Source organism: Coregonus clupeaformis, chromosome 16, assembly GCF_020615455.1.
Source record: "Coregonus clupeaformis isolate EN_2021a chromosome 16, ASM2061545v1, whole genome shotgun sequence".
Taxonomy (NCBI): domain Eukaryota; kingdom Metazoa; phylum Chordata; class Actinopteri; order Salmoniformes; family Salmonidae; genus Coregonus; species Coregonus clupeaformis.
Window position 1 is genome coordinate 14802377 of NC_059207.1, and position 17201 is coordinate 14819577.

The following is a 17201-nucleotide window of genomic DNA, read 5'->3' on the forward strand; positions in this document are numbered from 1 at the left end:
CTATAGTTGGCACTATGCAGTCAGGCAAGTAGCGTTGTCCTGGCATCCGCCAAACCCAGATTCCTCTGTCGGACTGCGAGATGGTGGAGCGTGAGTCATCACTCCAGAGAACACGTTTCCACTGCTCCAGAGTCCAATTGCGGCGAGCTGTACACCACTCCAGCCGACGCTTGGCATTACGCATAGTGATCTTAGCCTTGTGTGCAGCTGCTCGGCCATGGAAACCCATTTCATGAAGCTCCCGACGAACAGTTCTTGTGCTGACGTTACTTCCAGAGGCAGAGGCTTCAGCACTCGGCGGTCCAGCTCTGTGCGCTTGTGTGGCCTACCACTTCGCGGCTGAGCCGTTGTTGCTCCTAGATGTTTCCACTTCACAATAACAGTACTTACAGTTTACCGGGGCAGCTCTAGCAGTGCAGAAATTTGATGAGCTGACTTGTTGGAAAGGTGGGATCTTATGACGGTGCCACGTTAAAAGTCACTGAGTTCTTCAGTAAGGGTCATTCTATAGCCAGTGTTTGTCAATGGAGATTGCGTGGCTGTGTGCTCAATTTTATACACCTGTCAGCAACGGGTGTGGCTGAAATCGCCAAATACACTCATTTGAAGGGCTGTCCACATACTTTTGGCCATGTAGTGTAGTTCAGTCGCCGATTAGCTGTCAAGCCTCAAGGAACCTCACAGCCTTTAGATCTCTTAACTACATAGACAATCATTATTGAAAAGAACAGTGTTGTTTTTTGTGCACAGTTTTTTTTGTGTAACAGGAGATGCAAGTGTAAGTACATGTGTAGCAAAACATTGAGCTGTTGTTCCTCCTCTCTGTCAGCTTCCTGAAAGGGGACATGTTTATCGTTCACAATGAACTGGATGACGGCTGGATGTGGGTGACCAACGTGAGGACGGAGGAGCAGGGCCTCATCGTAGAGGACCTAGTGAAGGAGGTGGTGAGTCGAAGGACAGCACTCTGCCTGCTCTGCACAGGTTTAGGATCAGCCCTAACCTGACATCATTCACTTGGTTTGTGCCCCAAACGGTACACTATGTAGGGAATAGGGTACCATTTGGGACACAACTGTGGTTTGCCATTTGAAAACGTCTTCTCTCAACTTTTTATTTAATTTTTTACCCAAGTGGCAATGGTAGCCATTTATAAGTATTTTTAGACTTTGTCTTTTTACATTTGTCATTACTTCTCCACTGATTTGTTGAACTGAACATTGTTCTTGTTTTCAGGGACGGGAGGAGGACCCACATGAGGGCAAAGTGTAAGTTCGGATTCCGTTTTTTCTCCTAGGTGGCCATACTATCCAAACCCCCCGCAGAACATCAACCAATAGGAGAGCTTCATTTGTGAAAATGGCTGTTTAGCTCATATTTTTAGACAGCCTACCATTGGGTTCATTATGTCCCTGCCTTCTGGCTGCCTCTATGCATGCAACCCATGGTTACCATATCTTCTATCCAAAGGATGTTTTCCTGTTGTGCAGGAATGGGAAGGGTAGTGTGGTGTATACGGTAAACATCCTTAGTGACGTTAACATAATCCATGTTTGCATCCATGTGGCTCAGCGAATCTCTAACAATGACCTAGTTAGGGACTACGACACAAACACAATCAATCAGGCTGTATATCTAGGTGTGTTTTTTTGTTTGCCAGCCTCCCAAAGACGGACTGTAAAATGTGAAAAATAGATTTCACAAATCAAACATCCATTAAAATATTTTTTTTTTTCAGTTAATTAATTCACAGACTAAGGTTGTCTTGTGATGTTAAGCAGTAATTTAGGATTTGGGATGATGTCCATAGAATAACTAACATTGGCCCATGTCTGAGCAGTGACTTGCTGTTCACCTGATGGGAGTTCACAATTGCCAAGTCTAACAGGATCTATCAAGTTGTGATTCATCATTACAGACTGACCTGACCATTCTAAAACCCCTCACTGCCCCTTTAAACCCAGCACATATTGATCTGTCGGTTTTCTCTCTCTCTCTCTCTCTCTCTCTCTCTTCTCTCTCTCTCTCTCTCTCTCTCTCTCTCTCTCTCTCTTTTTTTTTTTTTTTTTTTCTCTCTCTCTCTCTCTCTCTCTCTCTCTCTCTCTCTCTCTCTCTCTCTCTCTCTCTCTCTCTCTCTCTCTCTCTCTCTCTCTCTCTCTCTCTCTCTCTCTCTCTCTCTCTCTCTCTCTCTCTCTCTCTCTCTCTTCTCTCTCTCTCTCTCTCTCTCTCTCTCTCTCTCTCTCTCTCTCTCTCTCTCTCTCTCTCTCTCTCTCTCTCTCTCTCTCTCTCTCTCTCTCTCTCTCTCTCTCTCTCTCTCTCTCTCTCTCTCTCTCTTTATATCCAATGGTCCATCCTCATCCTGTCTGTAGCTGGTATCACGGCAAGATCAGCAAACAGGAGGCCTATAACCTTCTGATGACAGGTAACACTATACTCTACATTATCCTCACTATAACCTTCTGATGACAGGTACCACTATACTCTACATTATCCTCACTATAACCTTCTGATGACAGGTACCACTATACTCTACATATTACATTACCCTCACTATAACCTTCCAACCTGGATCGATATTTGTTTTTAATGCAGACGAAAGCACTGAATCAGCGTACCATGAGTTTTAATGCTCGGATGGAGACGGCACAGTATTCCCTTTGAGTCAGTAACTCCTCCATAGTGACCCGTGAATGCGTTGTCTGCAGCATTCGGTCACGACACAGCTCGATCAGCTGTTTTGATTTCACTTACCGGCATGTTAACTGAGCCAAGATCACAATCAAACGGATTTAGCTGATTCAGTCACTCATCTGTAGAATTGCTTTTTATTTCCCCTGCATGTTTGCGTTCAGTTTCCCAAATACAGTGCTGTGATAAAGTAATTGCCCCCTTTCTGATTTTCTCTATTTATGCATATTTTTTATACTGAATGTTATCAGATCTTCAACCAAAACCTAATTTTAGATAAAGGGAACCTGAGAACAAATAACACAACAATTACACACTTATTTCATTTATTTTGTAAGTAAAGTTATGCAACACCCAATCCCCCTGTGAGAAAAAGTAAATGCCCCCTTACACTCAATAACTGGTTGTGCCACCTTTAGCGGCAATGACTCCAACCAAACGCTTCCTGTAGTTTTGGCCCACTCTTGCATGCAGAACTGCTTTAACTCAGCGACATTTGTGGGTTTTTAAGCATGAACTGCTCGTTTCAAGTCCTGCCACAACATCTCAATTGGGATTAGGTCTGGACTTTGACTAGGCCATTCCAAAACTTCAAATGTGTTGCTTTTTAGCCATTTTCATGTACATTTAAATTTTAGTCATTTAGCAGACGCTCTTATCCAGAGCGACTTACAGTTAGTGAGTACATACATTTTTCATACTGTAGACTTGATTGTGTGTTTTGGATCATTGTCTTGCTGCATGACCCATCTGCGCTCACAGACAGATGGCCTGACATTCTCCTGTAGAACTCTGATACAGAGCAGAATTCATGGTTCCTTCTATTAAGGCAAGTCATCCAGTTCCTGAGACATGGGTCCCATTGTGCCTGGCGAAAACCAAACACTGCATTCCACAGTAAGAACCTCATAGCAACGGTCAAACATGGTGATGGTGGTAGTGTGATGGTTTGGGGATGCTTTGCTGCCTCAGGACCTGGATAACTTGCCTTAATAGAAGGAACCATGAATTCTGCTCTGTATCAGCGAGTTCTACAGGAGAATGTCAGGCCATCCATCTGTGAGCTAAAGCTGAAGCACAGCTGGGTCATGCAGCAAGACAATGATCCAAAACACACAATCAAATCTACATGAAAATGGCTAACAAGCAACACATTTGACATTTTGGAATGGCCAAGTCAAAGTCCAGACCTAATCCCAATTGAGATGTTGTGGCAGGACTTGAAACGAGCAGTTCATGCTGGAAAACCCACAAATGTCGCTGAGTTACAGCAGTTCTGCATGGAAGAGTGGTTCAAAATTCCTCCACAGCGACGTGAGAGACTGATCATCAACTACAGGAAGTGTTTGGTTGGAGTCATTGCCGCTAAAGGTGGCACAACCAGTTATTGAGTGTAAGGGGGCATTTACTTTTTCTCACAGGGGGATTGGGTGTTGCATAACTTTACTTATAAAATAAATGAAATAAGTGTGTAATTGTTGTGTTATTTGTTCTCAGGTTCCCTTTATCTAATAGTAGGTTTTGGTTGAAGATCTGATAACACTCAGTATCAAAAATATGCAAAATTAGAAAGGGGGCGAATACATTTCTACGGCACTGTATGTCTGTTACACAGGCAAGGAGACAAATGTTATTTTCATTACACAGAAAGTCAACAAAGTCCGTTTTTTACATCCATTACGAATGACAACAGTTCCTCTCTCAATTCAAAACATCTTTCTAACACTCCCACCAAGCCTCGGTGTGAAATAGAACATTGTCATGCTCTGATAGTTTTGCGAACAGGCGTGCGCGATGTAGTTTACATTAGAAGTTACCTGCTGTATATCTGAGTTTTTTTGCCGCCAGTTGCGCTCTGTGTATCCATTATAGCTCAGTGGGTGTATCATACAATGCTTCCATATGGCAGAGGGAGACACATTCATATCTAGAGTGCAGAGACCTGCCTGTCGTCCCGTGATAGATGGAGCCCCATCTTTGAAAAAACCCATGATTCGATCCCATGGAATCTGTTTTTCATCAATATAGGCACATAGCACACTGAACATCCCCTGTGCAGTTTCATGCTCGGGAATCGTGAAACGAAACAATATGTCCTGACATGTAGCTAATAAAAGTAAATGCATGGGCATCTCGGCACTCACAGCTAACGATCATTTGGAGAGCATAAGGTGGGGAGTTTGTCGTTCAATCAGCGTTTCCTCTTTATTGCTAGCTATAGCATCAATTATTAGTTTCAGTGTTATCTGACAAAGGTATTGATGTGAGTTTCTGTGCCTCTGCCTCCCCACACATTGTTTTCACCATATCAATTGCTGCCGGTTATATCAACGTCTCTGCAATAGTGTGTGGTTTCATAGCATAGTGGGCCTAGCCATTCACCGTGGGAATGATTCAAGTGCAACGGTCAAGTGTGGCCTTTTCCCACGACCTAAGGGTGTTCTCTAGTTGAATTGTAACTTTTAGATTTGAATACTTTTTAATTTAGATTAAGGTTAACCACATCACAATGATTTTGAGAGACAAAGACGATATTACATGTTTTTAAAATGTATTTTTACCAGGATTTTGGAAATTCTCCCCGCGACCCCATTTTCATATCAGGCTACCCCACGTGGGGTTGTGACCCCTAGTTTGGGAACTGCTGCACTACTTTACATATTACATATACTTTACTTTACATATTACATTATCCTCACTATAACCTTCTGATGACGGGTACCACTATACTCTACATATTACATTGTCCTCATTATAACCTTCTGATGAGGGGTACCACTATACTCTACATGTTACATTGTCCTCATTATAACCTTCTGATGAGGGGTACCACTATACTCTACATATTACATTGTCCTCATTATAACCTTCTGATGAGGGGTACCACTATACTCTACATGTTACATTATCCTCACTATAACCTTCTGATGAGGGGTACCACTATACTCTACATATTACATTATCCTCATTATAACCTTCTGATGACGGGTACCACTACACTCTCGCTGTCTCTACGTATTACATTCTACTCACTGAGGAACATAACACAGTGGGATTATGTTCCCATTTCTATGTGATCTTGATAACAACAAATATTTTCTGTTGCTGAAATATATGTTCCAATAATGTATTGGTAGTAAAACGTCAATACTAAACATGTTAATGCCAACAATAACAGTGTTGAATTTCTCTCTCTCAATCAGTTGGTCAAGTGTGCAGCTTCCTGGTGCGGCCGTCAGACAACACACCCGGGGACTACTCCCTGTTTTTTCGCACCAATGAGAACATCCAAAGGTTTAAGATATGCCCCACCCCCAACAATCAGTACATGATGGGGGGGAGGTACTACAACAGGTACGTGTGACGGGGCCTCATAATGTCTCCCAGTGCAATAATCATGAACCATGAGGGAGGCGTTCAATAGAATCAGAAAATAACTTCACTTATAATAGGGACTGGAGTTTTTTCTGGTCAGGAAAACCCTGTGGCCTTACCTGTAATCTTATAAAGATTTTGTGATATCCAGGTTTACAGTCCCACATAGAAATATAGCTTATACAGAAAGTACTAAATACTATAAGTCTGAAGCGTTATGACAGAGTATGATGGTCATTGCTGGTCAGTAGAAATAACTGCTATGCTCCGTCTCTTCTCTCTCTGACAGTGTTGATGACATTATTGACCATTATAAGAAAGAGCAGATCGTGGAGGGCTACAACCTGAAAGATGCTGTGTCAGTGCAGGTAAGCCTGAGTCCAGACACCTCCATAGTGGTGCGACTCCTGTCATATCAGTTTGAGAAGGCTATAGATTTACAGGTATTTCATTAATTGTGTTGTTTTATTGACATTCATGTTCATATATTTCAGCACCAGGAACAAGTGCTCTCAGACTTGGTGGACGGCAAGGAGATATATAACACTATCAGACGGAAAACGAAAGACGCGTTCTACAAAAACATTGTCAAGAAAGGCTACCTCCAATTCAACAAAGGTAAGTAAGCAGCCCGGAACGGCTCATACAGTAGGACAGGAGCCTATATCCTCTTTCTATAGCGTGAGGCAGCTTGATATACAAGTACACCCCCTGGACAGGACACTAGTCTATGGCAGGGCCTTACCCCCAGTCTATCTCCTTAATGCTGAGTGCCAAGGAGAGACTCTTCAGGTCCCATTTATTTTTACAGTCTTTGGTGTGACTCGGCTCACAACCTTCCAATCTCAGGGCAGACACTCTAACCACAAGGCCACTGAGTTACCCATATGTTTTTTACGCTTAGATGATTTCTCCGCGGGGAATGTAATCTCAAATGTCTGTAAATGTAATCTAGACCTTAGCCCATTTCATCACTCCTACTTCTCCCTGAAGTGGTCACTGATATACTACCCCTCTAGGATTTAAAAGGAAAGGACTGGTGTATTAAATATGGTGTAAACTCTCCCCTAAACTTGAGAGGGAGTGAACAAGTGCAGGCAGATGAGAGAGAATTGGGGAATTGGCCTGATGTCTTCTCCCCTCTCCTCTCCCCTCCTCCAGGCAAAGGCAAGCGGTGGAAGAACCTCTACTTCATCCTGGAGGGGAACGACGCCCAGCTCATCTACTTTGAGAGTGAGAAGAGAGCCACCAAACCCAAAGGCCTGATTGACCTGAGTGTGTGCTCTGTGTACGGTGTGCACGACAGTCTGTTTGGCAGGTGAGACACTCCACCTACATCTGTGTGGACATGGACTGTGATAAGAACGAATCATTGCAAAATAACATAATAATAACTACTTTATTGAGGGAAAATGTACTTACTACGACTGTGATATGTGGTTGTCTCAGCTAGCTATCTTAAGATGAATGCATTAATTGTAATTCACTCTGGATAAGAGCATCTGTAAAATGACTAAAATGTCAAATGTCATTAAAAAACAACAATTGTAGCCATGTTGGGCAGAGTTTTGTCCTTAGTTCTCCCCAGTCTGAATTTGATACATTCTGAGTTTGATCAGTTGGAGACATTCGATTGGGTACGTACTTGTTCGGTAATACCTGGCTGCTCCTGTTCTTGTTTGCAGGCCAAACTGTTTCCAAGTTGTGGTCCAGCACTTTAGTGAGGAACAGTACATATTCTACTTCGCTGGCGAGACTCCTGAACAGGCACAGGTTTGTACTGATCGCTCTGTCTATCTGTCTGTCTCCCTCGCTCTATGACTGATTGTGGATGTTCTGTCCCAGTCACACCATTCTTAAGTCTTAACAGTGTTCTTTCCTCTCTGTAGGACTGGATGAAATGTCTGCAGACGTTCTGCAGTAACCTTAGGAAACCCACCCAGCCCACTCCCAACAAGAGGCTCCGACAGGTACAAACACTGGCAATTCCAGTCAAATGCTGTTTTGTATTGTGCATTTCAGAAAATGCATTTGCCACAAATGTATGTTTAATAAATCAAATTCCTAACAAATGTGTTTGATATGGCAATACAGTATTGAATCTTGAAATGCAAGTTGGGCCTCAACTCCCCAAAGAATAACACCCAATGCATCACTCATCTCATCTCTTTTAAAAGAAAGATTGTTTACCGATATGGTCATTTGATATTATTCAAACCCACTACTATGGTGTTCCATGCACTTTACTCCAGCCAACTGAGGCATCAGATGCCCTGAGTAATTGTCTGTTGTCCTGATGTGTTTGTGTCCCGTCAGGTGAGCAGCCTGGTCCTGTACGTGGAGGAGGCCCACAAGCTGCCTGTGAAGCACTTCACCAACCCCTACTGCAACATCTACCTGAACAATGTGCAGGTGGCCAAGACCCACCCCAGAGAGGGTCAGAACCCCGTCTTCACAGAGGAGTTCATCTTTGAGTCAGTTCCTTTTACAACTCCATTCATTGGCAATTTAGGGTGAAATTGACATTTGTATTTGGCTTCCGTATACTATAACTTATACCATAACTCCTCACTGCACTTAGTAATAATATGGCCGTACTATTGCATTGATACAATGATTAGCTGTCGAATCATGTTTGGGTTCCTTACATTGACAGACAATATTTATTTTTTTCCCCTCAGTGACTTGTCGAGTGAAATCAACAGGTTTGAAATCAGCCTGAGCAACAAGACAAAGAAGAGCAAAGAAAGTGACATCTGTGAGTCTCCGTTCTACTTGGACTAGATCGCAATCTATCTCAAACACTCTCTCCTTTTATAATCCCATTCCATATCGATATGAGAGAAATTATTTGCTGCATTGTGTTAGTGCCTCTGTGTTCCACTCAATCTCCATCTCTGTCTCCCTGTGCATCAGTGTTCATGCGTTGCCAGCTGAGCCGCCTGCAGAAGGGCCAGATGATAGACGAGTGGTTCCCTCTGAGCTCCCACGTGCCTCTGAAGGGCATCGAGCCGGGCTCCCTGAGGGTGCGAGCCCGCTACTCCATGGAGAAGATCATGCCTGAGGAGGAGTACAGCGAGTTCAAAGAGGTCAGACACACCCTATTAATGAAGATGATGAATTAATTCATTAATGAACTATTAACATTAGTCAAATCAAAGTTTATTGGTCGCGCACACAGATTTGCAGATGTTATCGCAGGTGCAGCGAAATGACCAGCACATACTCAGTGAGACACCAAAACAAGGAATAATACACAATATATTGTGACGTGCAGAGTACGTGTCCTGGAAAAAGAGAAGTGTAAATGATCGGCCACTTGTTTTTACAATACATCACTGACATTGACCCCCGTCTGTCCTTCCGTCCATCTGTCCGTGTCCCACAGCTGATCCTGCTGAAGGAGTTCCATGTGATCTATGCTCTGGCCCATGTGTGTGGGCAGGACCGCACCCTGCTGGCCAGCATCCTGCTGCGTATCTTCAGACACGAGAAGACAGAGGCCCCGCTACTCAGGACACTCAACGACCGAGAGATCAACATGGAGGGTAAGACAAACATATTGAGATGAATATTTACAGATAATCTATTGTTGTAGTGGCATCATGTTATTTTAGTGACATAGAGCATTTCCCTTTGGGTGGCTCTTTGTCATCCTGAAGTATCTCTATTTGTAGATGCTTGGAGGCAGATTGTGTATAATGTGATTTCAACGTGAAAGCTATGATCGAGACACACACACCGTTGGCTGATGAGAAGTCCCCTCTCTCTCTGTTTCCCAGACGAGGCAACGACCCTGTTCCGAGCGACCACACTGGCCAGCACACTGATGGAGCAGTACATGAAGGCCACGGCCACACCCTTCGTCCACCACGCCCTCAAAGACACCATCCTCAAGATCATGGAGAGCAAGCAGTCCTGCGAGGTAAACGCACACACACACTTGCTATATATGCAGAAAGGCTTTTCATACTTGGAGGTAGCCTTATTTAGTTTTTGTTTAGCCCATCTCTACCTACTGTATCTGTTTTGGCTTGTAAAATAGTTTCAGCAATATCTGTAAAGTTACCTTAGTCACAACTCTTTCAGCAGAGAAGTGTGTCGGCTACAATCCAGCTATTTCTTCGTTATCTCCTGAGTAGAATGGAGCACTTGGCGTTTGTAACATCATATCAGTACTTTGGCTACCCAGAAGATAAAACAGTAACTCATGACACAGATTCAACTTCGGTGCCTGCTTGGCATTCCCCAGTCTCTGTTGTGATCTCACAGGACTTCTAGTGGGACAGAGGGCATTATACACACTGTTGCATTGAACATTGATCTTGTACAGTTGCTTTCAACATCAAATCCTACTCTAGTGATAGAAGACACGTCTCATGTAGCCATCATGTTGTTCACTAGCACAAGTACACTGAGTGTACAAAATATTAGGAACACCTTCCTAATATTGAGTTGCACCCCCTTTTGTCCTCAGAACAGCCTCAAACCGTCTGAATGGCACACATACAATCTATGTCTCAATTGTCTCAAATCATTTTTTAACCTCTGTCCTCCCCTTCATCTACACTGATTGAAGTGGATTTAACAAGTGACGTCAGTAAGGGATCATAGCTTTCACCTGGATTCACCTGGTCAGTCTGTCATAGAAAGAGCAGGTGTTCATAATGTTTTGTACACTCAGTGTATGTCTATGATGAAACATCTCTTTCCCCCCCTCCCTCTAGCTGAACCCCTCCAAACTGGAGAAGAACGAGGATGTGCATCTGAACCTGGCCCACCTCCTCCTCATCCTGTCTGAGCTGGTGGAGAAGATCTTCATGGCTGCTGAGATCCTGCCCCCGTAAGAACACACAGCACATCCACACACACCACTCCACGGTGCATATACCAACAAACTAACACGGGAACCATCCACATGTGATATTAGGGTTGGGTGATGTATAAACTTTTGTCATATCGTCGATCGGGACTCGTTGATTTGGACTAACAAAAAGACTACTCAATCCCAGTTGATAATTTGACTATACTGTCTGTACTGTTCTGCTTTGTCAAGTGTAAATAGGCTTTCGTCTGTCATCGACGATGACGTCCTCATCGACGATGGCTGTCAATCATTGTCGACACCCGATGACATCGTTCATCGGCCCAACCCTAATAAGTAAGGAAGTGTATATTCGACCGGCAGAACGTAAACTTAAGTTTAGGCATAGGGGTCGAAATCACTTAAGGTTAGGTTTAGGAACGAGGGTCAGGTTAAGGTTTTGCTATAGTTTGGGAAAAGTAACATTGGGTTAGAGTACCGCCTCCCACCGACATTAATTTTCTGCCGGTAAAATATACACTGCCAATAAGAAACCATCTCCATAGTTTGAACCTCATATCATGACGTTCTTCTGTTGTACAATCAATCTATTATGTCATCAGACAAACCAACAAATGAACTGAACACATGAAAGTAGATCCATAGGATAGTTTGACATGTATACAGTATATTTATGCCATATTCCAGTACATGCACTCACTCACTCGCGCTCTCTCTCTCTCTCTCTCTCTCTCTCTCATTGACCCTTCCAGAACTCTAAGATATATCTATGGGTGTCTACAGAAGTCAGTGCAGCAGAAATGGCCCAACACCACCATGAGAACCCGGGTGGTCAGGTAACTAACTATACACACCATAGATCTACTTTATCTGCAAGCCTCATGTATGGGCAAACCGTAGAATTAGAATGGTGCAGCCCTTGGTCAACATTTACATTACATTTTAGTCATTTAGCAGACGCTCTTATCCAGAGCGACTTACACAAGGGGGAGCTATATTGGAAACGTTTGGGAATGTTTAACTGTAAGGTCTACATCTGTTGTATTCGGCACATGTGATGAATACAATTTGATTTGAAGTACTGATTTAACCGATTTCTTGTTTGACTCTTCCAGTGGCTTTGTGTTCCTGAGACTGATCTGTCCTGCCATCCTCAACCCAAGAATGTTCAACATCATCGCTGGTGAGCTTTAACCCTTCTACAGTGAGGGAAAAAGTATTTGATCCCCTGCTGATTTTGTACGTTTGCCCACTGACAAAGACATGATCAGTCTATAATTTTAATGGTAGGTTTATTTGAACAGTGAGAGACAGAATAACAACAAAAAAATCCAGAAAACGCATGTCAAAAATGTTATAAATTGATTTGCATTTTAATGAGGGAAATAAGTATTTGACCCCTCTGCAAAACATGACTTAGTACTTGGTGGCAAAACCCTTGTTGGCAATCACAGAGGTCAGACGTTTCTTGTAGTTGGCCACCAGGTTTGCACACATCTCAGGAGGGATTTTGTCCCACTCCTCTTTGCAGATCTTCTCCAAGTCATTAAGGTTTCGAGCCTGACGTTTGGCAACTCGAACCTTCAGCTCCCTCCACAGATTTTCTATAGGATTAAGGTCTGGAGACTGGCTAGGCCACTCCAGGACCTTAATGGGCTTCTTCTTGAGCCACTCCTTTGTTGCCTTGGCTGTGTGTTTTGGGTCATTGTCATGCTGGAATACCCATCCACAACCCATTTTCAATGCCTTGGCTGAGGGAAGGAGGTTCTCACCTAAGATTTGACGGTACATGGCCCCGTCCATCGTCCCTTTGATGCGGTGAAGATGTCCTGTCCCCTTAGCAGAAAAACACCCCCAAAGCATAATGTTTCCACCTCCATGTTTGACGGTGGGGATGGTGTTCTTGGGGTCATAGGCAGCATTCCTCCTCCTCCAAACACGGCGAGTTGAGTTGATGCCAAAGAGCTCGATTTTGGTCTTATCTGACCACAACACTTTCACCCAGTTCTCCTCTGAATCATTCAGATGTTCATTGGCAAACTTCAGACGGGTCTGTATATGTGCTTTCTTGAGCAGGGGGATCTTGCGGGTGCTGCAGGATTTCAGTCCTTCACGGCGTAGTGTGTTACCAATTGTTTTCTTGGTGACTATGGTCCCAGCTGCCTTGAGATCATTGACAAGATCCTCCCGTGTAGTTCTGGGCTGATTCCTCACCGTTCTCATGATCATTGCAACTCCACGAGGTGAGATCTTGCATGGAGCCCCAGGCCGAGGGAGATTGACAGGTCTTTTGTGTTTCTTCCATTTGCGAATAATCGAACCAACTGTTGTCACCTTCTCACCAAGCTGCTTGGCGATGGTCTTGTAGCCCATTCCAGCCGTGTGTAGGTCTACAATCTTGTCCCTGACATCCTTGGAGAGCTCTTTGGTCTTGGCCATGGTGGAGAGTTTGGAATCTGATTGATTGATTGCTTCTGTGGACAGGTGTCTTTTATACAGGTAACAAGCTGAGTTTAGGAGCACTCCCTTTAAGAGTGTCCTCCTAATCTCAGCTCGTTACCTGTATAAAAGACACCTGGGAGACAGAAATCTTTCTGATTGAGAAATTTCAAATACTTATTTCCCTCATTAAAATGCAAATCAATTTATAACATTTTTGACATGCGTTTTTTCTGGATTTTTTTGATGTTATTCTGTCTCTCACTGTTCAGATAAACCTACCATTAAAATTATAGACTGATCATTTCTTTGTCAGTGGGCAAACGTACAAAATCAGCAGGGGATCAAATACTTTTTTCCCTCACGGTATGTACAGTTGAAGTCAGAAGTTTACATACACTTAGGTTGGAGTCATTAAAACTTGTTTTTCAACCACTCCACACATTTCTTGTTAACAAACTAGTTTTGGCAAGTCAGTTAGGACATCTACTTTGTGCATGACACAAGTCATTTTTCCAACAATTGTTTATAGACAGATTATTTCACTTATAATTCACTGTATCACAATTCCAGTGGGTCAGAAGTTTATATACACTAAGTTGACTGTGCCTTTAAACAGCTTGGAAAATTCCCGAAAATGATGTAATGGCTTTTGAAGCTTCTGATAGACTAATTGACATAATTTGAGTCAATTGGAGGTGTACCTGTGGATGTATTTCAAGGCCTACTTTCAAACGCAGTGCCTCTTTGCTTGAAATCAAAATAAATAAGCCAAGACCTCAGGAAAAAAATGGTAGACCTCCACAAGTTCATCCTTGGGAGCGAAAAGTGCAGATCAATCCCAGAACAACAGCAAAGGACCTTGTGAAGATGCTGGAGGATACAGGTACAAAAGTATCTATATCCAAAGTAGAACGAGTCCTATATCGACATAACCTGAAAGGCCGCTCAACAAGGAAGAAGCCACTGCTCCAAACCGCCATAAAAAAGCCAGACTATGGTTTGCAACTGCACATGGGGACAAAGATCGTACTTTTTGGAGAAACGTCCTCTGGTCTGATGAAACAAAAATAGAACTGTTTGGCCATAATGACCATCATTATGTTTGGAGGAAAAAGGGGGTTGCTTGCAAGCCGAAGAACACCATCCCAACCGTGAAGCACGGAGGTGGCAGCGTCATGCTGTGGGGGTGCATTGCTGCAGGAGGGACTGGTGCACTTCACAAAATAGATGGCATCATGAGGAAGGAAAATGATGTGGATATATTGAAGCAACATCTCAAGACATCAGTCAGGAAGTTAAAGCTTGGTCGCAAATGGGTCTTCCAAGTGGACAATGACCCCAAGCATACTTCCAAAGTTGTGGCAAAATGGCTTAAGGACAACAAAGTCAAGGTATTGGAGTGGCCATCACAAAGCCTTGACCTCAATCCTATAGAAAATGTGTGGGCAGAACTGAAAAAGCGTGTGCGAGCAAGGAGGCCTACAAACCTGACTCAGTTACACCAGCTCTGTCAGGAGGAATGGGCCAAAATTCACCCAACTTATTGTGGGAAGCTTGTGGAAGGCTACCCAAAACGTTTAACCCAAGTTAAACAATTTAAAGGCAATGCTACCAAATACTCATTGAGCGTATGTAAACTTCTGACCCACTGGGAATGTGATGAAAGAACTAAAAGCTGAAATATATAATTATCTCTGCTATTATTCTGTCATTTCACATTCTTAAAATAAAGTGGTGATCCTAACTGACCTAACACAGGGAATTTTTACTAGGATTTAATGTCAGGAACTGTGAAAAACAACTGAGTTTAAATGTATTTGGCTAAGGTGTATGTAAACTTCCGACTTCAACTGTATTTGGTATTGCAGAAATTGATTATTGCTTAGCTTGGAATGAACAGTATGATCAAGTCAATACATTTCTTAATTTCCGTGTGTGTTCGTCTTTTTTGTGTAGACCCTCCCTCTGCAACAGCGGGACGTACCCTCACTCTGGTTGCCAAGTCTGTCCAGAACCTGGCTAACCTGGTGGAGTTTGGTGCTAAGGTAAGACCACCTTAAAGCTCCCTACAGAGTTCAGTGTGGGGACGTTTGTATCCCTGTGTCATCTAAGCGCAGGCAAACCAAAGTGTAATCCTCCACAGCTTTGAGTTGTACCTGGTTCAGGGAACAGTAGTTATTATATTGGGTGAGTTCGTTTTGCATGGCCCGGTACCCCTGGTGGGCAGAGTTTGTACATTGTAGACCATTCCATTGATCGTTAAGTGAAATCTCCACCTACTCAGGGCACGGGGCCATGCAAAACAAAATCACCCATTCATAACTTTACCGTCTATATGTCAGAAAGTAATGGAGTGTTCCTCTTTTCAATCCAGGAGCCCTACATGGAGGGAGTGAACCCCTTCATCAAAAACAACAAACATAGAATGATCATGTTTCTGGATGAGTTGGGTGTAGGTTACCTGTTGTCATTTCCTTTAGACATCATTGGAACTCTTATTAGGTACATGTAGACGTCATAGAAACTCTGTCCCAATGTCTAGGGAAGACATTAATGTGTATGTGCGTTTGGGTCCTTTCTAGAATGTCCCTGACCTCCCTGAAGCTACAGAGCACTTTAGGACAGACCTGTCCCGCGACCTCGCTGCCCTGCATGAGATCTGTGTCTCACACTCAGACGACCTCCGCACCCTGAGCAACGAGAGGGGAGCACAGCAGGTGTGTGTTAAAAGTTAATGTCAAGTACAGTGAAATGCTTTTCTTGCAAGCTCCAAACCCAACAATGCAGTAATCAATATCAATGTAGTAGTAAACATAACAGGGTAGAATAAAAACATGTGAAATAGAAATAAGAACATGAGAAAGTAAGAAGCTATTCACAGGGTCAGTTCCAATACTAGATTTACAATGTGCAGGGATACTGGAGTGATAGAGGTAGATATGTACACTATATATACAAAAGTATGTGGACCCCTTCAAATTAGTGGATTTGGCCATTTCAGCACACACCCGTTGCTGACAGGTGTATAAAATCGAGCACACAGCCATGCAATCTCCATAGACAAACATTGACAGTGACAGGCCTTACTCACGAGCTCAGTGATTTTCAATGTGGCACCACCATAGGATGCCACCTTTCCAACAAGTCAGTTAGTCCAGTTTCTGCCCTGCTAGAGCTTCCCCAGTCAACTGTAAGTGCTGTTATTGTCAAGTGGAGACGTCTAGGAGCAACAACTGCTTAGCCACGAAGTGGTAGGCCACACAAGCTCACAGAACGGGACCGCCGAGTGCTGAAGCGCATAAAGATTGTCTCTCCTCGTTTGCAACACTCACCACTCAAACTGCCTCTGGAAGCAACTTCAGCACAAAAACTGTTAGTCATGAGCGTCATGAAATGGGTTTCCTTGGCTGAGCTGCTGCATACAAGCCTAAGATCACCATGCGCAATGCCAAGCGTCGGCTGGAGTGGTGTAAAGTTTGCCACCATTAGACTCTGGAGCAGTGGAAACACATTCTCTGGAGTGATGAATAACGCTTCACCATCTGGCAGTCCAATGGACGAATCTGGGTTTGAAGGATGCCAGGAGAACGCTACCTGCCCTAATGCATAGTGCCAACTGTAAAGTTCGGTGGAGGAGAAATAATGGTCTGGGGCTGTTTTTCATGGTTCAGGCCCCTTAGTTCCAGTGAAGGGAAATCTTAACACTACAGCATACAATGACATTCTAGACGATTCTGTGCATTCACATTTGTGGCAACAGTTTGGGGAAGGCCCTTTCCTGTTTCAGCATGACAATGCCCCCGTGTACAAAAGTGACAGAAATGGTTTGTCGAGATGGGTGTGGAAGAACTTGACTGGCCTGCACAGAGCC

The 17201-nt window shown here is 43.5% G+C and overlaps 1 protein-coding gene across 5 annotated transcripts in view; it reads left to right on the top strand.

The window, feature by feature from the left end:
• LOC121585232 (ras GTPase-activating protein 1) overlaps positions 1-17201 on the top strand; it is a 45560-nt gene that overhangs the window by 24794 nt on the left and 3565 nt on the right. For 4 of the 5 annotated variants that reach the window (XM_041901675.2, XM_041901679.2, XM_041901677.2 and 1 more), the window contains 21 exons: positions 830-947; positions 1237-1268; positions 2370-2422; positions 5892-6042; positions 6353-6431; positions 6558-6681; positions 7225-7381; positions 7749-7836; positions 7953-8033; positions 8380-8537; positions 8745-8821; positions 8980-9152; positions 9452-9611; positions 9846-9988; positions 10791-10906; positions 11120-11224; positions 11641-11724; positions 12004-12071; positions 15287-15375; positions 15705-15782; positions 15913-16047. In XM_041901675.2, coding sequence (XP_041757609.1) covers positions 830-947; positions 1237-1268; positions 2370-2422; positions 5892-6042; positions 6353-6431; positions 6558-6681; positions 7225-7381; positions 7749-7836; positions 7953-8033; positions 8380-8537; positions 8745-8821; positions 8980-9152; positions 9452-9611; positions 9846-9988; positions 10791-10906; positions 11120-11224; positions 11641-11724; positions 12004-12071; positions 15287-15375; positions 15705-15782; positions 15913-16047 — 2269 coding nt within the window. The remainder of the gene's footprint in view (positions 1-829; positions 948-1236; positions 1269-2369; positions 2423-5891; positions 6043-6352; positions 6432-6557; positions 6682-7224; positions 7382-7748; positions 7837-7952; positions 8034-8379; positions 8538-8744; positions 8822-8979; positions 9153-9451; positions 9612-9845; positions 9989-10790; positions 10907-11119; positions 11225-11640; positions 11725-12003; positions 12072-15286; positions 15376-15704; positions 15783-15912; positions 16048-17201) is intronic. The other variant, XM_041901678.2, reaches the window with a different exon arrangement.